General features: G+C 37.2%; 1 protein-coding gene across 8 annotated transcripts in view; it reads left to right on the top strand.

Annotated features, from left to right (window-relative positions):
• Positions 1 to 25805, top strand: part of RBBP8 (RB binding protein 8, endonuclease) — a 106705-nt gene that overhangs the window by 77172 nt on the left and 3728 nt on the right. For 6 of the 8 annotated variants that reach the window (XM_051851353.2, XM_051851350.2, XM_070050397.1 and 3 more), the window contains 9 exons: positions 1209 to 1306; positions 4059 to 4171; positions 5165 to 6056; positions 6133 to 6274; positions 8412 to 8500; positions 9257 to 9371; positions 13556 to 13699; positions 16456 to 16525; positions 21393 to 21489. In XM_051851353.2, the coding sequence (XP_051707313.2) occupies positions 1209 to 1306; positions 4059 to 4171; positions 5165 to 6056; positions 6133 to 6274; positions 8412 to 8500; positions 9257 to 9371; positions 13556 to 13699; positions 16456 to 16525; positions 21393 to 21489 (1760 nt within the window). The remainder of the gene's footprint in view (positions 1 to 1208; positions 1307 to 4058; positions 4172 to 5164; positions 6057 to 6132; positions 6275 to 8411; positions 8501 to 9256; positions 9372 to 13555; positions 13700 to 16455; positions 16526 to 21392; positions 21490 to 25805) is intronic. The other 2 variants (XM_008261135.4, XM_051851352.2) reach the window with 1 other exon arrangement.

Below are 25805 nucleotides of genomic sequence, written 5' to 3'. Positions count from 1 at the left end.
GCCCTGTTTCTTCCATCTTCTGCAATTTGACTTCTGACAATTAAACCATGTGTAATTCCCTGAATAGCAATTTTCTTTCCCAAATCTAGACCCTGAAACATGCCTAGAATCCTACTTTCTGTTCCCAGGCAAATTCCTCTCTCTCTCAGAACTTAGGCCTCACTCTGTGTAGCTTACTTTGATTTCCCAAATAGATTTAGGAGTCCTTCCTCTGTGTTTAAATCACCCTTATAACTGCTTCTGTTAAAATGTTCATTACAATCTATAGCAAAAATTCTGTTTACCTTTCAACTGTAGCCCATAAGCTCCTTGAGGATAAGAACTTTTTCTTTTCATCTGGTACTTAGCACAATGCCTGGAGCATAGTAGGTGCTCCATAAGTACTTGTTGAGTTAGAGGAGCTCTACTTGTATAACACACTATTAAAGAACTTGAGCATAGATGATTCCTGTATAAACAATATGGTTAGCTTAAAACTTGAAAATTATGCAGGGCTGGAAATCTCTTCCACAAAGTATATTTTCATGAAAAACACTAAATACAATTTGAAACACATGGTATATCTTAGGTCACAATAAATCCATTGTAAATCCACTTTAAGATTTGTTTTCTGTAGCAGCAGTAAGAAAAATAATATGGCTATTTTATTCACTTCATTTAGGAAAAGTAGCAAATTTGGCAGGAAAAATTTTGGCAAATTTTGATACATACCACAGGTTATTACCATTTATATTTTGGAATTTTTTGTACAGAAATTTAAAAATTGTCCTTATAAATTAACATAGTTTTTTGAATGTTTCCTTCATTTTTGTATTTTTAAAAAGATTTATGTATTTATGCATTCATTGGTTTGTTTGAAAGTCAGAGTTAGAGAGACAGAAAGAGATCTTCCACCCCTTGGTTTACTCCCCAGATGGCCACAATGGTCAGGGCTGGGCCAGGCCAAAGTCAGGAACCAGGAACTTCTCCCAGGTTTCCCACATGGGTGGTAGGAGCCCAAACACTTGGGCCATTTTTCACTGCTTTTCTCAGGCCATTAGCAAGGACCTGGATCAGAAGTGGAACAGCGGGGGCATGAACCTGCGCTTCACATGAGATGCCGGCATCGCAGGCAGTGGCTTAACCCACTGTGCCACAACACCAGCCCTCCTTTTTGGTAATTTTTATACATTGAGTTTCTACAATTATATAATTTTTTTCTCACTTAGAAACACATGGAACCAGCAATCATCCCACTGATAAGTCATCTTTTAACTTAACTACAGTTGTTGCTGAAACACCTGGACTTGGTGTTCAAGAAGAATCTGTAAGTAGTAGTGTTAATATGAATTAATATATTCTTTTAGACCAGTTCTTAGAGAATTAAAAGAAAAAATATTTTATTCAAAGCTTATTGGATAAAGATCTAGACCACAAATGATGATGTTAGAAAGGCCCATTTATATTGTCTATCCCAGGCAATATATAATCTTCAGAATTGGGGGAAGTAATGCTGACAGAGCATTTTGTCAACCTTCATTCTTACCCTCTCTGCCTGCTGTTTCTCCACCCTCATTCCATCTAAAAGAAGACGTAATATCTTTGGCTTGATCTAAGAATTTATTAGGTCTTTTTTGACATCTTTTAACTGGGGTTTGGTTTGAGAAGCAGGTTGAATTTGAGGGACTGATAAGAACTGCCAACCACTTAGACCTAATTTCTAGTGACTGTCAGAGAATGCCCTCATGATTTTCTTTTTGTTATTTGATGCCTCCTTATATCAGACAAGTTTACATACTCTTTCTTTTTTTCTTAATTTATCCCTAGGAGAGAGAAAATTTGATTCTTCAATTTTAAGGAAAACTTACATTTTGACACAGCTTTAAAATAATATTCCTTTAGTAAATATATGTGTTTTATTACAGAATTGTCTTGCCACTGAATTTCTAAAAATAGAACTAAATTTTCCATTATATTTGGATTTTTTTGACTTCTATAGTTTGAAATCCTTCTTCAGATGATACTGGGTAGTTTTCAATCTTTGAATTTTAAATGTTTCAATGAATTATAATTCCCTTTTACTGTAAACTTGGCAAGTCAGTGGTTTATACACCAAAGAAATTAAAGGAGCTGACACCTAAAATCTTGCTGCCCAAAGCAATCCACAGCCAAAAGTAACTGCATCTTTTTATTTTGAGAGACAGAGCTCCATCTGCTGGTCTACTCCATCTGTGCTTGCAGTGACCTAGGGTAGGGCAGACTTGCCAGGAGCTGGGAACTCAATCCAAGTCTCCCATGTGGGTGGCAGGAACCCAACTGCTGGGGCCGGCACTGGTGTTTCCCAGGGTCTGCATTAGAAGAAAGCTAGAATCAGGAACCAGAGCCAAGTGTCAAACCCAGACACACCAAAAAGGGACGTGAGCATCCGAACAGCATCTTAATTACTAGGCCATTTGTCTACTCCTTCATCTGTTTTGAAACTTTTTAGAATTTCAGACCTGCTGAACTTGCACTTTTGTTTATCTGATTTATGTATTTATTTATTTGCAAGTCAGAGTTACAGAGAGGGAGAGACAGTCAGCTGGTTCACTCCCCAAATGGCAGCAATAGCCAGGTCTGGGCCTCCCACTTTTTTTGGTCTCCCACGAGGGTACAGGGGCCCAAGCACTTGGGACATCTTCCACTGCTTTTCCCAGGCACATTAGCAGTGAGCTGAATTGCAACTGGAGCAGCAAGGACATAGACTGGCACCCATATGGGAGGCTGGCACTGCAGATGGTGGCTTTACCCACTCAGAACACCAGTCCCCTGAACTTCCATTTTAACAAGATCACCAGTTGACTTCTATGCATGTTAAAATTTGAGAAGCACTGATACATAACTGATCGTTTAGATTCATTGCCCACCAGTATAGTTAATCATCTTTGCTTCCCTAATCTTGATAACATTTATTTGAGTTGAAGTTTTATATATCAGTATTATAATATATTTATGTAAGATATTAAAATATTACTGCTTTTCTCTTTATACACAAAAGGCATTCCACTTTTTTATTATAAATGAATTCACATAACATAAAATTAATAATTTAAAGTGTACATTTAGTACATTGACAATATTGTGCAACTGTGACCTCTATCTAGTTCTAAAGTATTTTTATCATTTCAAAAGAAAACTTCAGTGGCTGGCACAATGTCTCACTTGGCTAATCCTCCAGCTGTTGCCCTGGCACCCCGGGTTCTAGTCCTGGTTGGGACGCTGGGTACTAGTCCTGGTTGCTTCTCTTCCAGTCCGGCTCTCTGCTGTGGCCCAGGAGGGCAGCAGAGAATGGCCCAAGTGCTTGGGCCCTGCACCCACATGGGAGACCAGGAGGAAGCACCCGGCTCCTGGCTTCAGATCGGCGCAGCACTGGCTGTAGCGGCCATTAGGGGAGTGAACTAACAGAAGGAAGACCTTTCTCTCTGTCTCTCTCTCACTATCTATAACTCTACCTGTCAAATAAAAATAAAGAAAGAAGAAAACTTCACCAGTAAACATTCAGTCCCCAGGCTTCACTTCCTTGCAGCCTCTGTCCCTATGGGTTTTCCTGTTCTGAGTAATTCATATTAATGGAATGTACTTTATGCAACTATTGAGTCTTTTTTCCTGTAGCATTTTTTTTTTAAGATTTATTTGAGAGACAGAAAGGGAGAGACAGAGAGAGAGGTCTGCCACCCACTGGTTTACTCCCCAAATGACTGCAGTGGCCAAAGCTAGGCTGATCCGAAGTCAGGAGCAAGGACCTTCTGGGTTTCCAATAAGGGTGCGAGGGACCAAGCACTTTGGCCATCTTCCATTGCTTTCCCAGGCCATTAGCAGGGAGCTGGATCACAAAGTGGAGTAGCCAGGTCTAGAACTAGCTCCCAGAGGGGATGCCGGCACTGCAGGCAGACACTTAGGCCTACTATGCCACAACACTGCCTCTCCTTTATCATATTTTTTAGGTTCATTCACATGCTAGCATTTGTTGATACTTTATCTTGTTTTAAGGATGAATAAAATTTCAATATATGGATATACTTCATATTTTATTATTGAAGGAATGTCAAGGTCCAAGGAGCCCTCTTGGTGATGAGCTCTATCCCTGTGTGGAAGGAAATCACAAGAAGCAGCCTTTTGAGGAATCCACAAAAATTAGTGAAGATTGTTTAAGGTAATTTGGGACACTGGTGAAAACTTGCAAGCTATGGCTGAGATCCCATTACAGTGAATTCCATTTTTCTCCTTTGGCATATTATTCTGGTTATATTAATATTTATCTTAAAAATATCTCCCCAATTTATGACCTATTGTGATCTTAACTGTAGGACAATAGAGAGATTGGTATTATTGGTAGATACCTTCTTTATGTCCACCAAGCAGTACTTAAAGGGTTCCCAAACTTGATACTCTCCCTCTTTAAAGACCCAATTATGCATTTGGATTTGTATTTCCAAAATGTATATGTTATACAAATGCATCTGTATGCTTAGGTGATCTTCTAAGACTGTTTTGTGTCTCAGTTTTGCTAATTTCAGAACCTCCGTTAAGAACATGAATATTTTGCTTCTTATGATAGCTGTTGGTTTTTAGATACTTATGTCACATTCAATCTGTCATCGTAGTAACTCATTAAAGTAGGTTTACTATTCCATTTTTTAAAGAGATAACAGAAATGTAGCTCCATAAGGTTAAATGTCTTTTTTAAAGCTGCACAGTATTAAGTACCAGCACCAAAGCTGTTACCCACCTCACATTTTCATCAAACTTAAACCTAGTCTTTCTACAGTTACCTCCTCTGCTAGGAACAGGCTGGGTCTTAACTTATATTCAGTACTGTAGTATAAGAATTTGAGTCCTCAGTAGGATTTGTTAAAATCTGATTTTTGTATATAACAGTTACTTAAGTTAGAGGAAAAAATTTTTATAGATGTATTATGATATTAAGACTTCTGTATCATTTTCTTTTGCTTTTCTCTTGTCAGCCAGATACAGAAGCCAACAGCTATGAACTATCTTAAATTCTGATCATCTGCTTCTAATTGATAGATAAGACCTTACTGTTAATTCTGTGTTAGTAAAGTACTTCTCATTATGCTTATCTTTTAATGTTTGCCCTATGTCTTTATTAGGAAAAAAAAAATCTTACCACTATTTATTTGTTTAGGTTTTCAGATTCTACTTCAATGATTCCTTCTCAAGAAGAAGTGTCTACTCGGGTGTCATCTCCTGTATTTGGAGCTACCTCTAATGTGAAAACTAGTTTAGTTTTGAATACAAGTTTATCCCCTTCTCTTTTAGAGACTGGGAAAAAAAGCCATCTGAAATTGGCCCCTTTTAACAATACTTCGGTTTCAAGATCAGAGAAAACTAGATCAAAATCTGAGGACAGTGTCCTTTTCACACATCGTAATCTAGGGTCTGAAGTGAACAAGGTCATTAGCCAATCATCTTCTAATAAGCAGATACTTTTAAGCAAAAATGTAAGTGAATCCACTGATGAACAGGAGAGTGCTGATCATACTAAAGATTCTATTACTGATAAAGCTTTGGTGCCCTTGAAATCACTGGGAGGCAGAGCATCCAAAAGGAAGAAAACTGAGGAGGAAAATGAACTTGAAGTCAGCTGCCCTCAAGCCTCTTTTGATAAAGAAAATGCTTTTCCTTTTCCAAGAGACAGTCACTTTCCCTTGAATGGGGATTATATGATGGATAAACCTCTAGATCTGTCAGATCGGTTTTCAGCTTCTCATCGGCAAGAGAAAAGCCAAGGAAGTGAGACCTCTAAAAACAGACTGAGACAAGTGACTCTATATGAGGCCTTGAAACCCATTCCCAAGGGCTCTTCCTCAAGCCGCAAGGCTTTGGGTGGGAGCTGCATGTTACCCAAAGATTCCCCAGAAGAGCCCCATTCACAGGAGTGCACCCTCCAGTCCTTGAGTAAATGCTCTCCAGAAAATAAAATACCATTACAAATAAAAGAAGAAAATCCTGTCTTCAAAATTCCTCTACGTCCACGTGAAACTTTGGAAACAGAAAATCTTTTTGATGACATGAAGGTTTGTATAAGTGTTAATGATCTTGATTAAAATTGATGTGATTTCATCTAGAAGCTAATAGTCATTTCTTTTTCAGGGTGCTAGTTCTCATGAGCCAATAAGAATAAAAAATAGGTCTGTCCAGGGAGGATGTGAACTTGCATCAGTTCTTCAGTTAAATCCTTGCAGAATGGCTAAAGCAAAGCCTCTGCAGAACAACCAAGGTGTGTACACTATAGGTAGGAGAGCACTCTTTTAATGACTTTGAAGTTAGATTCTTTATATTCTTTTGAAGAGATTGAGTTGTTTTGAAAAAAAAAAAATCGTAACTTCTTCCTGCATGAGTCTGTATTTGCAGTATAATTTTCACTGGTTACATTTGACTGTGATTTTTCTGCTCTTGTGCTTTTTGAAAAAAGTAATTGAGATCTTTTGGTGCTTTTATAGGTGATTTTATGGATTTACTTGTGAGGATTTTTTTTTTTTTTTTTTTTTTGGTGGGGAGGGAATCTGTTTTCTTTACAGAAGGTTAAAAAAATTAACTGTATTTTATTTTAAAAAAATAAAAATTAGAACTTTCCTTATCTAAACTTGTTGCTCACTCCCTGGGTGACATGTTGTTCTTGGCCTTTACAGGTATGTCTGTCAATACATGTATACATGTATTGACAGGCTTTTCAACTTCTTATTTGAAAACATTATTTGATTTCATATGTTTATGTATTGTTTCATAATTTTGTTGTGTTTAAAAAAAGTCCTTTTGTCTTTTCAGTCACCAGACACTTCTGTAAGTTCAAGTACACTATGTTTTTCCTTTATCCTTCATTGGCAAGTTACTCCTTCATTCTGGATTTATTTTCCTTTTTTCCTGAAGCACATAATTTTAATTGTTCTTCCAGTGACAGTTTCAGTCTCTGCATGAAAACCTTTTTTACCATCTTATTCCTGAATTTTTTTAGCTTTTTGTTTTTATTTTTTTTAAACTTTTCATGTTGATTTGAAATGGTTGTGGGACCCTGGGAGAGAGAAAGAGAGTTATCTTTTCTGCTGGTTCACTCTCCAAATGTCCACAACAGCCAGGGCTACACCAGGATCATGGAACTCAATCTGGATCTCCTGTGTGAGTGGCAGGAACCCAGGTATTTGAGCCATCGTCTGCTGCCTCTCATGGTGCACATTAGCAGGAAGCTGGATCCAAAGTGGAGCAGCTGGGACTAGAACCAGGCACTCCACTATAGGATGCACGTTTTCTAAGCAGTGACTTACCTGCCACACTAAACACCTGCCCCTTTGTTTTTACTATTTTCATGGTTATCCCAGCGATTACAGTATAGCTACTTCATCTTTCAGGATCTATTGGAGGTAATATTTGTACCACTGCAACTATACTTTATGTAGTTATCATGTATTATATAGGCATACATTAAAAACCCCTCCAGTGTTATAATTTTAACTTTTTTAAAAAAATGTTTGTATTGAAATATAATTCACATCATAAAAATCACTCATGAAAGTGGACAGTTCACTGGTTTTGGTATATTCATGGGATTGTACAACCATCACTATATTCTAAATTTAGAACATTTTTGCCATTTTCCAAACTCCTTCCAAAACCTAGGTACCACTAATCTAATTTGTTTTCATATATTTGCCTAATCTGGAGTTTTCATATAAATGGAATCAATATGTGGTCTTTTGTGACCTCTTTCACTTGGCATAATGTTTTCAATTTTCATCCATATTATAACATATTAATATTTCCTTGTTATTGCTGAAGAACATTACATTGTACATGTTTTATTTGCCCACTCATTTTATTTGTTTCTATGTTTTTGCTATTACGAACAGTGCTTCTGTGAACATTTGTGTACAAGTCTTTCTATGGATGTATGTTTTCATTTTTCTTAAGGTCTACCTAGGAGAGAAATTACTGAACCATATGCTGACTCTGTGTTAAACCTTGTGAGGGACTGATGAAATGTTTTCCAAAGCAACTCACCTTTTCACATTCCCACCAGCAACATGGAGGGTTCCAGTTTCTACATGTCCTTACTAACATTTGTTTGTCTCCCTGATTCTTGCCAGTGTGACGAAGTGTCATTATGGTCTTGCACTTCCCAAGGGCAGCTGATGCTGAGCATCTTTTCATGTACTTATTGGCCATTCATGTATCTTCTTGAAGAACTGGCTGATCAGATCCTTTGCCCATCTTTTATTGGGACATTTATCTTTTTAATATTGAGTTGTGAAAGTTCATTCTGCAACCTAGATACAAGCCCTTTACCAGACGCATAATGTTCCATGTGTACTACTCTGTGGCCCTATAATGTTTTAAAGTGATGGGAATTTTTACGTATTTTTTCCTCCTTATTTAAGATGTATCCTTTGAAAATATCCAGTGGAGTGTAGATCCAGGAGCAGACCTTTCTCAGTATAAAATGGATATCACTGTAATAGATACAAAGGTAAGTTACAAGTAGAATGAAAACACATCTGATTTTAATTCTAGTGAGCTGTTAGTCAACCTTCTTTTCTGACTCACTCTAAGACCTTAAGATCATCAGATTTCTCTTAAAATCTACATTTACTTACTCAAAAAACTGCGAAATAAAGGTACTTGTTATTCTCACTTTATGATGTTTTGAAAGGGTAATATTTCCTGACTTTAAAGACTTTTGCTAGGAAACATTCATGTAGTTTTATAAGTAATATAAGGTACTAGTAATATATTTTAAATAATTGTTATCCAAATAATTTATCATCCATCTTGATTAGCTGTGAAGTCATGTTGCTTCAAAAAGAAAATTCATATTCCCAGTTGACTATTTTTATAATTAAAATTCATACTGAAAATACTTTTTTGCCTTATGATTCTAAGTAATTTGAGAAGTTGTCTTTTACTTTAGTAGCATGTTCACAACAAAATGTTTAAATAGGTGATATATATACCAAGAAAGAAATCATATTTGGTTTTGCTATTAGTGTACATTGGTGTTCATTACAGTGAGACAAACTGGAGAAGAAAGGTAGCACAAGCTCCAGGGAGTTTGGTGTCAGTAGCTCTCCCTTTGTAGCTGTTGTTAAAATACAAATGTGAATATGAGTTCATTCTTAAAAACTGAAAGATTTATTGTTTATTTTATCAATTTGTTTTTGTGAAAAGTAAATATAAGGCCACAAAGGGATAATTGTTTTAGATTTTTTTAAAAATATTTTTCCAGGATGGCAGTCAGTCAAGATTGGGAGGAGAAACAGTAGGCATGGACTGCACATTGGTCAGTGAAACCATACTTTCAAAAATGAAAAAGCAAGAGCAGAAGGGAGAAAAAAGTCCAAGTAAGATTTTTTTGTTTTTGATAAAAATATGGGGGGAAAGTTGGTCATTGTACTGTTGCACTGATGAACACCATGTTCTCCTCACCATAAACCAGTTTGTTTTTTCCCCTGCTTTGTTAATTTTATTTTCCTCTTAGGAAAGCTCAATTCAGTATTTTGGGGGGGGAAAAACACCTTTAACCTAAATAATTTTTATTTCAGAAAGAAATCAAGTTATGTCCAGGGGTCAGTAAACTACAGCGAGTTAAAATTAAGTTTTATTGCCACACAACCTCTTTCTGTATTGATGTGTTGCCCATGGCTACTTGTACTAGACAATGACGGAAATCAGTGAGTGGTTGGTGCGGAGGCCCCATGGCCCCACATGTTTAAAATACTTACTACCAGTCCTTTTGAGAAAAAGTTCACTAATGTCTGGTTGAGATAAATTTTTTTATGAAGCATATAAAGAATCCTGTGTTGGACCAGCACCGCAGCTCAATAGGCTAATCCTCCGCCTGCAGCACCGGTACCCCAGGTTCTAGTCCCAGTAGGGGCACCGGATTCTGTCCTGGTTGCTCCTCTTATAGTCCAGCTCTCTGCTGTGGCCCGGGAAGGCGGTGGAGGATGGCCCACGTGCTTGGGCCCTGCACTGACATGGGAGACAGGGAGGAAGCACCTGGTTCTTGGCTTCAGATCAGCGCAGCGTGCTGGCCATAGCAGCTATTTGGGGGGTGTACCAACAGAAGGAAGACCTTTCTCTCTGTCTCTCTCACTGTCTAACTCTGCCTGTCAAAAAACAAAAAACAAAAACAAAACAAAACAAAAAAAACTAAAGTATGACTGACTACTTTGGCTTTAAATCTATCTAGTTGATTCAAAGAACACAATAGTTTCCAAAATGTATTTGAAGCAAGTATCATGTGAAATAAGACTAGAACTTGGACTAATGAGTTTAGTTTATAGAGATAATTAAATAAATTGTTACAGAAACTATTGTGGCATAATAAATCACCCCCAGAACTTGTGGATTAAACAGCAATGCTTTTCTTTTCTTTATTTTCTGTGGCTCACCAATTCAGAAAGGGCTTAGCTGGAGAGGTCTATCTCAAGGTCTCTCGTGTAGCTGTGTGCAGATGGTAGAAGGATAAGGAACAGCAGGGCTGGGAAGCTGGAGGGTGACTTTTCAGTCTCAGGACTTCTTTATGTGCTCTTTCCACGGGGGCTTGTTGGAGCTTCCTTATGACATAGAGGCTAAACTTCCACAGTGAGTACCCCACTTACTGGGGTAGAAAAGAGAGAAAAGCAGAGGTACATGGTGTTTTTATGATCTTGAAAGTTGCATAGTGTCAGAGATATCCCCAGCTTCAAAGTGAGCAAACATAGACCTCAGTGTTTCTTCAGTGGCTGTCAATGAGAGAAATGTCAACATCATGTTGTACAAATAGCACATGGAATAGGAAACATTGTTGAGGCTGTATTTTGAAAACAATCTGCTCCATAAAGGAAAATCTTTTTTTTAACACTTAGAACTGATTGAAAAGGAAATATAATGAGAAAAGCTCCCAATTACTGATAATATTGCAATTCAACAAAGTTTTTCTGTACCCCTACTCTGCATTAGGCTACCCGATGTTAGACTTACTAGGTGCTAAGATAGAAAGATCAATACAGATAACATCTCTGAGCACCTAAAAGGTAATCTATAGAAGTGAAATTGTCACTTTGAGATGCAGTGACTTTGAACAGCCCTTGTCTCAACTGTTGAAGAACAGGTTTTTTTTTCATACTATATGTTGAACTCTTTACTTAGTATAGAGTTAATCTTATGTGTATAAAGTTAATTGATAATAGATCTTAGTAAAAATAAGAATGGGGATAAGAGAGGAAGGAAGAAAAAGTGGGGGGGGGGGCGCATAGAGTGGAAAGAATTACTATGATCCTAAAGTTGTATTTATGAAATGCATGAAGTTTGTATAACTAAAATAAAAGGTTTAGAAATTTAAGAAATCTGTAGCTTAAAAAAGCAAAAAAGATAGTATCTCTGTCTTCAGATATTTCATAGTAAGAAGTAAGACATACACATGAACCAGATCAGCAGTTTAACATTGTAACTTATTAAATGGCATATACAGAGTTCTTCCAGAATGCCTAGCACAGTACCTGGCACATAGAAGTTTTTTTAAATTATTTTTTTATTTTATTTATTTTTATTGTTTTTTACAGATTAATCATCCTTAGCATGAAAAAATGTGTTTTTAAATTATTTATTTTGATTTATTTGAAATGCAGAGGGACAGAGACAAAGAAACAGAGATCTTCCATCCACTGGTTCATTCCCCAAATGCCTACAATAGCCAGGGCTGGGCCTTGCTGAAGGCAGGAGGCTAAAACTCAGTCTGGATCTTCTGTGTGGGAGGCAAGGACCCAGAAACTTGAGCTGCCGTCTCCTGCCACCAGGATGCACATTAACAGGAAGCTGAATCAGAAGTGAAGGGGCCAGACTCAAACCAAGCAGCCAGTGTCCCAAGCAGCATCTTAACACTGTATCAAACACTTGCCCCTAGAGAATTGTTTGCCGTTCAGTAATGTCAAGCAAAAATTCTGTACCAAGAGGTAGTCTAGGAACTGCAAATAATAACTAAACACAGAAAAGGGCCTGCCTCGTGGAGCTTATATTCTAATATTGGAGAAACTAGCACATATGTAGTATGATGATGATGCTAAGTGTAGGAGAAAGATAAAGTGGATAAGACAGGAGGAACAATGAAATAGGAGAGACGCTAATATTTTAATTAAAGCAATCTTGTTAGGACTCCAGTCTGTTACATTTGTTAGCCAGCTGGTCTATTTCTGTTCCTTTTTTTTTTTTTTTTTTTTTTTTTTTTTAAAGATTTTATTTATTTGAGAAGTAGAGTTACAGACACTGAGAGGGAGAGACAGAGAGAAAGGTCTTCCTTCCGCTGTTCGCTCACCAAATGGCTGCAACAGCTGGAGCTGGGCCAGTCAGATGCCAGGAGCCAGGTGCTTCTTGCTGGTCTCCCACGAGGGTGCAGGCACCCAAGCACTTAGGCCATCTTCCACCACTTTCCCAGGCCACAGCAGAGAGCTAGATCAGAAGAGGAGCAGCCAGGACTAGAACCGGCGCCCAAATGGGATGCCGGTGCCTTAGGCGGAGGAATAACCTACTGCACCACAGCACTGGCCCCATATATCTGTTATTTCTTAAACTCTGCTGTTTTGAAAAATCTTGTATGATAGGAAATATCATACAAATTTTAGGTAATTTCAGACTAATGGAAGTTCTACAGAGTTAGATTTCTGAAGATGAATTTAGTACTTTGGCATATGAGATAAGATATTAAATTCATTATTTCTATCAATAGTAAATTGCCAACTACTAATGATAATACAAGAAAATACTTTTTTTGCTACTTCATTAGAAAAATAAGCGGGAAGGTAGAGAAAATGGCAGGTGTTTGGCACACCAGTTAGATTGACACTTGGGACACCTGCATCCCATATCAGAGTGCCTGGTTTGAGTCCCAGCTACTGCACATTCAATCCAGCTGCCTGCTGATGCACATCCTCGGAAGGTAGTAGGTTGTGGCTCAAGTGTTTGGGTCCCTGCTATCTGTGTGGGAGACCTGGATTGAGCAGCCCTGGCTGTTGCAGACATTTGAGAAGTGAACTAGCTTATGGAAAAGCTCTCTGTACCTCTCTGCCTTTCAAATAAAGTGAAAATAAATAAAATTTTAAGAAAAATAGGTGAAAAAATTTCAATAGTTATTTTCTATTTTTCACAGTTTCTTTGGTAAGACTCTTTTGGGTTTAGTCTGACGTTTACAGGAACTGATAGAAGAAAACTTATTTGTAAGGGATATATGTCTATAGCAAAAACATTCTCTTCACGTGAGTAAAGGGCACATAGAACATGAAAGTTTTGTAAATATACACTATCCAGACTTGAGGATTTACTCTTGACTTCATGCATGAATAATAAAAATTAAACTGCACTGTAAGAATTGTGATTTAAGATGTCTTTAAATATTTTATTACATTCATTGCAATTTAGTATCCACTTACATTCACTGAATTAACACTCTTAACAAGATGACTTACAACTAAAAATCACCTTTTACACATGGTTGTGAGCACTTCATTACATATATCTGCTCACTGAAAAACACTCTTCTTTATCTTAGATGGAGAAAGAAAAATGAATGATAGCCTAGAAGATATGTTTGATCGGACAACACATGAAGAATATGAATCCTATTTGGCAGAGAGCTCCCCCCAAATAGCTGAAGAAGAGGAGGAATTGTCTACGACTAAAAGGAAACCAAACAGTAAGGCTATTTTCTCTTTTCTGCTTCTCAGTTACATTAGTAACTTACATAATTAAGTTAAGTCTAAGGAGACTTAATGAGGTATATTGAAGATTTGTAATATATATATAGGAGATTGTATTTTTTGTATAAAATTTTTTAGGTAATTTCAGACTAATGGAAGTTCTACAGAGTAGTTCAAAGAGTTCTCTACTTTCATTTAGCTTCCCCTTCTGTTAGGGTCTTACATAACTGTAAGATGTTTATCAGAACTGTGTTAGCTTTTCATTACGACAACAGAATACCTCAGAAAAACTAACTTTTGAAGGAAAAGAGGCTTATTTCTGCTCACAGTTTTAGAGGCTCACCGTTCAACAGTGGATAGGCCCCACTGGTTCAATCATCTGGTGGCTGGAGGGTGGTGATGGCAGACCAGGGGTGGAAGAAGGGTCATGTGGCACATCAGGAAACTGGGAGGGTAGCTGGGCTAGGCTCAGGCTTGGAGACCCAGCCCTCTCGTGGGCATGTACCTAGTGACCTCAGGACTTCCTCCTAATTGGCTAGGTGTTTCCAACCCCTTTGCATCATCAGTTTAAAACTTTGGAATTTTATTGTCTGCGTGAATTCAGGAGCCATATATGATTCAAACCTCAGCAAAAAAACTAACAAATCAGTCTTGATTTGATACAATAATTCATATTAATGAAGTTTATAGTAGTGTTGAGAAATTTCTGTTAATTAGTGAATAATTATAACCAAATAGGAGAAAGCTTTGCAGTAATTGAAACTCATTTTCTGCTATGAATGTTTTCTCTATCCTGACAAAGTACCTAATAACTATTAATATCAGTGGGTTTTTTTTTTTCCTTTTAAGATTTATTTTATTTATTTGAAAGAGAGAGAGGGAGACAGAGAGAGGTTTTCCATCCACTGGTTCACTCCATAAATGGTCACAACGGCTGGGACTGGACCAGGCTGAAGCCAGGAGCCAGGAGCTTCTTCTGGGTTTCCCACGTGGGTGCAGGGCCCAAGCACTTTGGGCTATCTTACACTGCTTTTTCAGGTGCATTAGCAGGGAGCTGGATCAAAAGTGGAGCAGCTGGGATTCAAACCTGCACTGATAAGGAACTCTGATGTTGGAGGCAGTGGCTTTACCCACTACACCACAATGCTGGCCCCTGTTTATATCAGTTTTAAAATCTGGTTAATTAGAGATAGCAATGAGAAGATACAATGAGAGGTAGCATTCAGAAGAAGAATATAAAATTGAAACTTTAAGTAGATAATCTGGAACAAAAGTTAAAATTCTTGCTAAATATTTCTTTTTCTTACTGTGAATAAGGCTGTCAGAATTTTTAGTCTTGCAAAGCTTGTTTTACACTGGCTGAAATGAGCACTCATCCTGTTATGGCACAGTCTGTCTTGACTGTGCTTCCCTTATGCTTCCATCAAGTTTTTTAAATTAACGGCCCTTTGCTCAAAGTGAGTGAGCAGAGAGAGTGAGCAGCAGCTTTTTGCTTGCTCTGTCATGGAAAAAATTTACAGCTATTCAATGTACTCTGCTTCCCCAGAAGAGTCTTGCAAATTGGTTTCACTTCAGTGAAAAAGAATATTCTGTTACAAAGGTGTGCTTACTAAGCTATGTCTTTTTTTTTTTTTTTTTTGTAAGTTACATTTGACATTGACCTTTCCAAATTTTCTTCTCCTTAATCTTTGATGATGTTGTGCTGTTCTTTTGATCTCTGGAAACTTCTGTTTCCTAGAGTATCCCAAGACTCTCCTTCACATCTTGTTTTTTTTTTTTCACAGCATTTATTAAATACTTCCGAAGAGTAATGCATGTCTGCATCTGTAGGTTAGACTTCTTTGATGAATACAGTCCTGCATTTCTCAGTAATTGCTAGATACTTGTGTCTGTTCAGCTTAAACTTAACATACCTGAGTTCCTTTTTGTTTCCCATGAAGTTACCCCTTCAGACTTTTTTATTGTTCCCAGTGATCCAGGCATATAATTTAGGATTTGTTGTCCGTTTATTCATTTTCTTAACTCTGTTATCTCAAAGTCCTACTTCATCTTCCTTCATAGGCAAGAGAAATTTGGGAGGAGAACTTAACAAAAGCTCAATTCTGACATATTAATACTTACTGAATTCTTAAGTAATACATATTTAGTATGTAGTTGGAATGTGTGTAGAGTTTGGACAAGAAAATCAGAATAAAAAAATAATTTGGTAGCAGGAAGTCAGAGGCAAGCAGCTAGATGATGCTTAAAGCACTGAAATTGTGTGAGATCACCAAGATACTGACTATAAATAGAAATGAGAAATGCTGGATTCAGCAGCACATATACTGAAATAGCAAGAAGCATTTAGCACCCACTGAAGTGGTTGAAAAGACATAGCTAAATCCGAAGGGGAACAGCAGTTGGATTTGTTACTATTACTTTGGAAAATAGTTTGACAGGGCTTTTTTCCCCACAGGCTTATGGAGGTTTGTCAGGTTTGTATAATGTTCAGTGTACACCCATCCCATCACCAAGCAGTGTGCTTCCTAGCTTTATGAGATCTGATTTTTTAGCTGTTTAATAAATCTGAGGTGAGTGAGAGAACCAGTAACCTCTTCTTTTGGCAGATGAAAAAGAAAACAAAAAGTAGTTACAGAAAATTTGAGTGAGTTGTTCAGGGATATAAATTATGAAACATTTAAAACATGGAACAAGCTATTTCTCATTAAATTCATTCTATACTCAGTTTGTGATATGCTTGTCTTGTTTACAGCTCATGGTGATAAACAAGATAAAATTAAGCACAAAGCATTTGTGGAGCCCTATTTTAAAGATGATGAGAGGTAAGTTGGTCTTAATAGCAACAATGTGATTGGAGGTACAACAGGACTATCTTTGTCAGAATATCTCTAGGGTGTTAAATTGCGGTTTTGGCTAAAGAAGGATCATTTACTTTATGATCATAACAAAAAAGAAACTCAAACATAAAAATAACAGATTTCAAAATAAGGAAATTTTTAGCACCACCACCATTTTTTTTTTTTTTTGTATAATAGTAATAGTTGTTTTCTCTGCTTAATTATAATATGGTGTATTTTTGTTCTGTTTTATTTTGAATTTTGAGAATTTGTTTTATACTCTTTCATATATGTAAAACTTCAGTGGGGGAGCCTTAAGTTGTTATGCTTTGGAATTTTTTATTTTTTAAGATTTATTTATTTGAAAGGCAGAGTTAGAGAGAGGAGAGACAGAGAAAGTTATCCATCTTCTATCTGCTGGTTCACTCTCTAAATAGCCACAACAACAATGCCTGAGACAGCCAAAGTCAGAAGCCTGGAACTCCATCCAGTCTTCCACATGAGTGGTAGGGGCCCAAAAACTTGGGCCATCTTCTCCCACTTTCCCAGGCACATCAGTAGGGAGCTGGATCAGAAGTGGAGCAGCTGGTTCATGATCTAGTACCCATATGGGGTGCTGGTATCACAGGCAGCAGCTTAATCTTCTGTACTACACACTGGTTCCTGAAATTATTTTATGAGAATTTTTAAACCCTTAAAAAATTGTTTAAGCATCTTTTTTTAAAAGATTTATTTTATTTATTTGAAAGAATTACAGAGAAAGGTAGAGACAAATAGAGGGGGTCTTCCATCTGCTGGTTCACTTCCCAGATGGCCACAACAGCTGGAGCTGCGCCAATCCGAGGCCAGGAGACAGGAGCTTCTTCTGGGTCTCCCACGTGGGTGCAGGGTCCCAAGGACTTGAGCCATCTTCTACTGCTTTCCCAGGCCATAGCAGAGAGCTGGATTTGAAATGGAGCAGCCGGGACTAGAACCGGCGCCCAAATGAGATGCTGGCACTGCAGGCCAGGGCTTTAACCCACTGCGCTACAGCACTGGCCCCTGTGTAAGCATCTTGATTTTGAACTATACACCTTTCTGCCTTGTGTGCAAATACTGAAAATTCTGTTATCTTCATGTGTGTATCGCTCATTTCTAAAATGAATTTAGGTAATTCATTCAAAAAAATTTTATGCTTTTTTTCTTAAAGTTACGATGTTGGCAAGTTGGATTGCTCAAAAAGTAAAGTGTTTGTACTTTCTTACTCCTGTTGAGAATTTTAGAAGTCTACTAGGCTAAATTATTCATTTTTATGAGATTCGGATAGTTAAGAGCTGTCATCTTGTTAAGTGCTAATTCTTCTTTATTTACCAGTGTTTCAAAGTGATCTCCTAGCATCTTTAATGTGGCTAGTTTTTTATTTAAGTGTCATTAAACTCATGGATTTAAATATATTTGATCTGCTTCAATCTAGGGCAGGATTATCCTTATACATACAGTAGGACCCCCTTATCCATATAATGTGTTCAAAAACCACCAAAGGATGCCTGAAAAACTCCAAGCCATATCAGTTCAGTTCATACATGTACTATGCTTTTTCTAAACATGCATGATAAACTTTGAGCTTTTAACTTCAAGGAAGCGCCTTATAGCTTCTCTTTGGCATACGTGAATGCCAGCATCATTACTGTTGTACTTTGAGGCAATTTCTATGTAAAATAAGGGTTATCTGAGCACAAGCACTGTAATATTGCAACAGTCTATTTGATAACCAAGACAGCTACTGACTAGTGGGCAAAGACCATGTACAGTGTGTATCCACTGCTTGAGAATGCTTGGGTGAAGGGACAGTTAATGGCTTAATCAGGAGGTGCAAGATTTTATCCCACTACTCAGAATGACACAATTTAAAATTTATGAATTTTTTATTTCTGAAATAGTCAACATAATATTTTCAGACTATAGCAGGTAACTGAAACCTTGGGAGCTGAAACTGTGGATAAGGGGACTATCATACTCAAATTGTCACATCTTTCTCCCCTAGAAAGAATGCTGCTTTAGTCATTTTTCATAGCTCTCTTATCTCTATTTTGACAGTGTCCCAGCTCCCTTGTTCACTCCCTGCTGTAGGCCCAGGATTTCTCTAGGAGCCCTGGTTCCTTTTAGTGAGAAATGGTATTTAGGCCATAATTTGGCCATTAGTTGCTTATTGCTAGGATTAGTCACTGTTTCTGGGCCTTCTAAGTGGCCAGTTAAGATTTTTTTGTATGTTTGTTTGTTTAAGATATGTATTCATACAGCTGCAACTGAAATGCAGGATTATAGGACTTTTATGTAACCTCCTCTGTCTTACATCTACATCTGTTTTCCTGCTTACTGAAAATATTTCTTCTCATCAGTACCAACATAATTCCTCAGTTTATTTTACAGTACACACATAGAGTAGTATAGTAATGCCATCAATTAGATGACTAATAAAAATAGACTTTTGTACGTAAGACAAATATTATCCTTTGGCACAGTTGTTTTCTGTATAGTTATGCCACTAACTCAGTACCTAGGTTTGCTTTATTTTGTTTTTTATGTTTTAGGAATTGTTTTCTTTTCATATTTAATTCTTTATAAAATTATGTAAAATATGTACATTATACTAAAGACTACAGTAGTAAAGTTTATTTAAATAAATCTAGCTTCTATCCTTGTCCTCTTTGCCCTATTAGCCTGTTACTCCTATCAGTAACAATCTGTTAAAAAATTTTTTTCTTCTATCTTAAAAAATGAGAGCAAATACATTTATATTGATACTCTTCTTTCTCTTAGACTAATATTAGAATGTTATATGTACCTTTCTCTACTTTTTCATTTGACTGTTTATCTTTGAAACATTCAAATTATATAAAGTGATATCCCTCATTTCTTTTTGAGCTACATAATTCCTCATTCTGTGACTATATCATAGTTTATTTCTTAGCAGTGGGCACGTGGGTTGTTTATTCTGACATACAACACAGCAGTGAATAGCTTTGCACATTCTCTTTTTATATTGTTGCCTGTGCATCTTTGGGATAGATTATTAAAAGTAGGATTGATAGATCCCCATTTTAAATGTTTCTCATTAGAGGTTCACTGATTTTTTTAAAAATACGAGTTTAAGTTATTCTGAAGCCACGAGATAGCTGAAGAAACAGGAGGCAGATAAAAGTATAGGGATGGTAAAGGTCTCCAGTTAGGTTTGATTTCTTTCCTGCTGATTCCCACTGAGAATCCTAGCAAACTCTGGCAAAATGGTTTGTGTTTTCAGAAGCTGGGTAGCCTTCTAGGAGATGCCTTGAGATCCTACTCAGATGCCAGTCTACTGGTAGATTCCTTGCTGCATTATACAGAAACACAATAGAGAATAATCAGAGGGAATAATGTGGCCAAAATGTGTTTTACACAAGCTTAGGAGTCTATAAACTCTTGGGAAAAAAGATATAATTGTGACAATATTTTTTTAATCTTTCCTTTCTTGGTCTCCTTTTGTAAATTCGCAGATTGCTCCAGATTTGAGGGTTCTTGTGTTGAACACATACAAAAAAGGACTGATAACTATATACTTTTCAATAGAGTAACTGAAACCTCTTTTGAAGCAAAGAGCTTGCCAATTAGAGGGGCATGTGATCCAGATACCTCAAAGGAGCAGATAATAAATGACCAAAGAGTCATTTTAAAAATCACTTGTTCTGAGTTAGACTGTTTAAGCTCACTGGAAATATTCCCATTATGAAATATATATATATACACACACACCATAAATAACTTTGTTTAACTGCCTTGTAAGTTTTTCTATATTTGGCTTTTGAAAATGAGATACAAGTATATTAATTTTTTTAATCTTGTGTTTCCTGATTGCTTTTTCTTCCCCTAAAGTACTTTATAACACATTAATACATTCCACTTACCCCTACCTCAGTGGCTTTGACCCTTCCTGGGTTTCCAGTAATTCATAATAGGATCTGATCCATTTAAAGAAAAGCGCAAATGATAATTATGCAAAAATTTTGAAGAACTCGGGGTAAGTGGAGGCAGCAAAAGGTACGTTTTCAAGCAAACAACAGCTAAACAGAAGAGTCTGTTCTTTGGAGAGAAAAGGTTAGCTAGCACCAAAGTAGGCATTCTTACTATTAGAAAACAGGCAGTATTCGTTTTCTTGATTATTTCATATAATATCAATTCTTGATTTTAGTAACAACATTTTTAAATATGTTATTCTATTTTACTTACTAACCTAATTATACTTTCAGCCAGTCAGAAGCAAAATAAAAACTAGTATTTATTTTTTAGATTAGGGAAAAATACTCATAAAAATAATGTGACATTGGCTGGCGCCATGGCTCAATAGGCTAATCCTCCGCCTGCAGTGCTGGCACACCGAGTTCTAGTCCCGGTTGGAGCACTGGATTCTGTCCTGGTTGCTCCTCTTCCAGTCCAGCTCTCTGCTGTGGCCCGGGAAGGCAGAGGAGGATGGCCCAAGTCCTTGGGCCCTGCACCCGCATGGGAGACCAGGAGAAGCACCTGGCTCCTGGCTTCGGATCAGCGCGGTGCGCTGGCCGCAGCACGCCAGCCACAGCAGCCACTGGAGGGTGAACCAACGGCAAAAGGAAGACCTTTCTCTCTGTCTGTCTCTCTCACTGTCCACTCTGCCTGTCAAAAATAATAATAATAATAATAATGTGACATAGAGTAAGCACTTAATAAACATTTAAAGAAGAAACATTTAATTTTTAAGATGCTTTCTCCTCTGAGCTGTTACCTTTGTTCATTTAAATCCTAAACCAAGATCTCTGAAGTAACAAATAAATTAATTTTAGTTTACTTCATTTTTTTCTCCCAGAGAAACTGGCTTACAAAATTTTCCTCATATTGAGGTGGTTCGGAAAAAAGAAGAGAGAAGAAAATTGCTTGGGCACACGTGTAAGGAATGTGAAATTGTAAGTATTAATGTAAACACTATCCATTTTGTTTTTAAGTATGGCTTTGTAGATCTAAATGCATGATTTAAAAATCAAAGATACAGGGGCTGGTGCTGTAGTGAATTAAAGCCCTGTCCTGAAGTGCCAGCATCCCATATGGGCTGTGGTTCTAGTCCCGGCTGCTCCACTTCCAATCCAGCTCTCTGCTATGGCCTGGGAAAGCAGTAGAAGATGGCCCAAGTCCTTGGGCCCCTGCACCCACGTGGGAGACCCAGAGGAAGCTCTTGGCTCCTTTGGCATAGCTCCAGCTGTTGTGGCCATCTGGGGAGTGAACCAGTGGATGGACGACCTTTCTGTCTGTCTCTACCTCTCTTTGTAACTCTATCTTTCAAATAAATAAAATAAATCTTTAAAAAAAAATCACAAGTACAAACCATATTTGTATCTAGAAACTTTGGTTGAATCAAGGATAGCAAAAGGAATAAATTTTATACTGACTACAAGCTGAGAGGTACAAATAGATGAAAATGAAAGCCTTCAGTATTTCTTAGATCGAGTGAATTTGGGGCCTGAGCCCTACTTTTTATGTCCAGTGTAAAACATCCATACCATTTTCCTTTTGTTTATTTATTTGCATTGAATTTTCCCCTTGCAAAGCAAAGTTTCCTGTATACAAACAATTTTGGGAAAACTTTGATATTTCAGTAGGAAACATTATTGTACCTTTTATTCCTAACACCAATACTCAGGAAATTAACTACACTCATATATATATATGTATACATATGTATATATATATATATATATGTATATGTATATATATATATACATATATATATGTATATATATATACACTCATATATATATATATATGAGTATGTATATATTTTAAATAGTTGGTATCACCATAAGCTCCAATTTTTTCCCCATTTTCCTCGCTCTTATAGAAAATGTGATGAATAGTATTCATATCATTCTTTAAAACACTTAAATTTTTCCTTTCATACATGGGAATCAACCAAATGAAAATCTTATGTGAAAACATGATTAAATTGCAGTGAAGGTAAGTATTTGATAAAAAACAATATGCTCTCATACACTAATAGTATAAATTGGAATCACTCTTTATAATGTCACAGTAAAATCAAAATTGCCTATATTGTTATTTTTTCATAACATCATTTGAATATATTATGATTTCTTTTTTGTTTTTTTAAAATTTATTTATTTAATAAGAGGCAGGGTTAGCAATAGAGACAGAAGAGAGATCTTCAATCTGCTGGTTCATTCCCCAAATGGCTGCAACAGCCAGAGCTGGGCCAATCTGAAGCCAGGAGCCGGGAGCTTCTTCTGGGTCTCCCACATGGGCGCAGGGGCCCAAGCACTTGGGCCATCTTCCACTGCTTTCCCAGGCCATCAGCAGAGAGCTGGATCACAAAGGTACAGCTAGGATTCAAACCGGTGGCCATATGGGATACCAGCACCACAGGCAGAGGCTTAACCTAGTATGCCATATCACCAGCCCCTATATCATGATTTCTTAACTAAAAGCATAATCTACATACATAAATCTTCAGTTTTTAGTTAGAATCATAACTAATTCTTTATAATCTAGAACTAATCCTATTATTAAAAAAGAAAGCTCTTCTTCTAGAAATTCTATAATGTTAATTGATTTTCTTCTCAGTAATCATTTCCTGTACGTACCATTGTTCAGTCTCTTAAAAACCATCGTTTCATATGTCTTCTTTAGTTTTCCTAGGGTGAATCTTTCTATCGCTCTGTGATAACCAGAAGTGAAAGTGCCAGTCCCGTGTACTTAAAAGTGTCTTTACGCTTACATTTCCTGATTTTATCCTCTACTCTACATGTGAGATGTGTAATACACATGCAGATGTGTGACAGTAATCTCAAATCTCCCATGTTGAAAAGCAGACATAGAATTTCTGCTTCTGGCTCCCAAATGTCACTACGACTGAGTTGCCTGTATGTCTGTTCTTCTAGCTGTTTAACTGAAAGGTCATTATTTCACATCTCATTAATTGAACTGCCAGCAAATCCCATTAAATCTTCCTTCAAAACATATTCCATTTCCATCCACTCATTATTTCCACAATAATACCCTGAACCCAGGTACCATTTTATTTTGCCTAGGCTATTCAAATATTCTAAGTGCTCTCCTTGTCTTTGTTTTTTAATAGACTTTGCTTTGTAGAGTATTTTTAGGCTTGCAGGAAAACAGCAGAAAATACAGGGATCCCATAAACCACCTTCCTCCCTTCTCTTTTTTCATTCTATCTCTTTATAGTATACTTTTAACCAGATCAACAGTGGTCTTTTTTTTCCTAATGATTTTTTTGGAGTAAAAGTTAAATAATGGCACCTCTATGCCCTTTGGAAACCCTTAGTTGTCTTCCCAGCTTACTAAGAAATAGAATCCAAGATCCTGAGCAAGAACAACAAACTCTTGGTATCCCTCTTCTCTTTGACTACGTATCTCCTACTTTTCCACCGTTCAGTGTGTTACAGCTGCACTCACCTGTTGTTCCTTGCGTATCTTTTAATTTGGTGGCAGTGTTTTTTCAAATAAGCCATCACTCTCTAAGGTTATCTCATCCCAAAACCCAGACTAAGATAAAAAAAAGGCTTATACTTACGACAGTGAGAGTGATGAAAAACATACTCAAAAAGAAGTTGTTTCAAAGATTCTCTGAAGGTTTTAATCTTTGTAAAATAAAAATTTATTATAAACCTTTACTTCAAACTTAAATTCTAGTCCTAAGTCTATCACTTTTTTTTTTTTTTGAAGATTTATTTATTTATTTGAAAGAGAAGGAGAGGCAGAGAGAGAGAGAGAGTCTTCCATCTGCTGGTTCACTTCCCAGTTGGACATACGGCCTAAGCTGTGCTGATCTGAAGCCAGGATCCTGGAGCTTTTTCTGGGTCTCTCATGTGGGTACAGGGGCCCAAAGACTTGTGTCATCTGCTGCTGCTTTCCCAGGCCATAGCAGAGAGCTGTATTGGAAGTGGAGCAGCCAGGTCTCGAACATGCGCCCATATGGGATGCCGGCTCTGCAGGTGGTGGCTTTACTCACTACGCCACAGCGCCGGCCCCGTCTATCATTTTTAATAGGCAATTATCTTATCACTTTGATTTTCAATTTCTCAAATATAAAATAAAGGAATTGACTGGATTAGGTGATCCTGTCACCTGTGTTCTATTAAGTTTTAAACTATTGTTTTGTTTTCTTCAGATCTAGAGCCTGAAGACCTGTACAGTTTTCATAAACAAGTTTCATCCTTGTTTGCATATAGTTCAAGTTCTTTATTATGACAGCTGTTAAAGTGTGTGTGTGTGTGTATGTGTGTGTATAGTATCCCTTTGATCCTGATAAAAATCCAACTTTTTTAAAAGGGTAACATCATGAAACCTACAACATTCAAATCTTTTTCTAAGTTGTTTTTCTTGGTCAATTGTGTCATTTTAAAAAAGTTTATTTTTATTTATTTGAAAGGCAGAGTGACAGAGACTGGGATCTTCCATCTGCTGGTTCTCTCTCCATATGCCCGCAAAAACCAGGAACCTAATTTTTCATCTGGAATTGCCACAGGGATGGCAATGGCCCACCTCAGGTACCTGGGCCATCGTCTGCTGCCTCCCTGGATGCATTAGCAAGAAGCTGAATTGGAAGCAGAGTAGCTAGAACTCAGCCAGCACTCCAACACAGGATGCATGCATCCCACCAGTGGCTTAACCTGCTGTGCCACAATGCCCATCCCATAAATTTTTATTGTAAAAAATTGTAGAGATATAAAAATTACTCTGAGGGATGGGTATTTGGCACAACAGTGTAGACACCACTTGGGATGTGTGGGCTCTGATATCAGATTGCCTGGGTACGAGTTCCTGTGAAACAATGAAAGCTCAAGTACTTGGGTACCTGCCCCCCACTTAGGAAACCTGAATTGAGTTCAAGGCTCCTGGCTTTGTGTTGGCCCAGCCTCAACTCTTATGAGCATTTGGGAGTGACTCAGCAGACAGAAAAAATCTGTCTCTTTGCCTTTCAAATATATTGTTTAATCTTAAGAATTACTTTGAAACACACATGCTATATCCAGATAACAAATGAGAAAAGTGCAGACCCTCTGAATTTTTGTTACTTGTCTGGCAAAGATGAGGTGTTTGCACCAGTATGTAAATCAATTGTGTCACTAACACATTGTAAAACATTCAACTGGCAGTGTTTTGTTTGTTGCAAGACTTTATTTTTGAAGGGAACAGTACATTAATTTCTGGTGTGATACAAGCTCCTTTTCTCATCTGTAAAGCAAAC

This window comes from Oryctolagus cuniculus, chromosome 10 (genome assembly GCF_964237555.1).
Source record: "Oryctolagus cuniculus chromosome 10, mOryCun1.1, whole genome shotgun sequence".
In the NCBI taxonomy this organism is placed as follows: domain Eukaryota; kingdom Metazoa; phylum Chordata; class Mammalia; order Lagomorpha; family Leporidae; genus Oryctolagus; species Oryctolagus cuniculus.
Note: the sequence above shows the minus strand (reverse complement) of the source record. Positions and strands in the feature narration are given on the sequence as shown.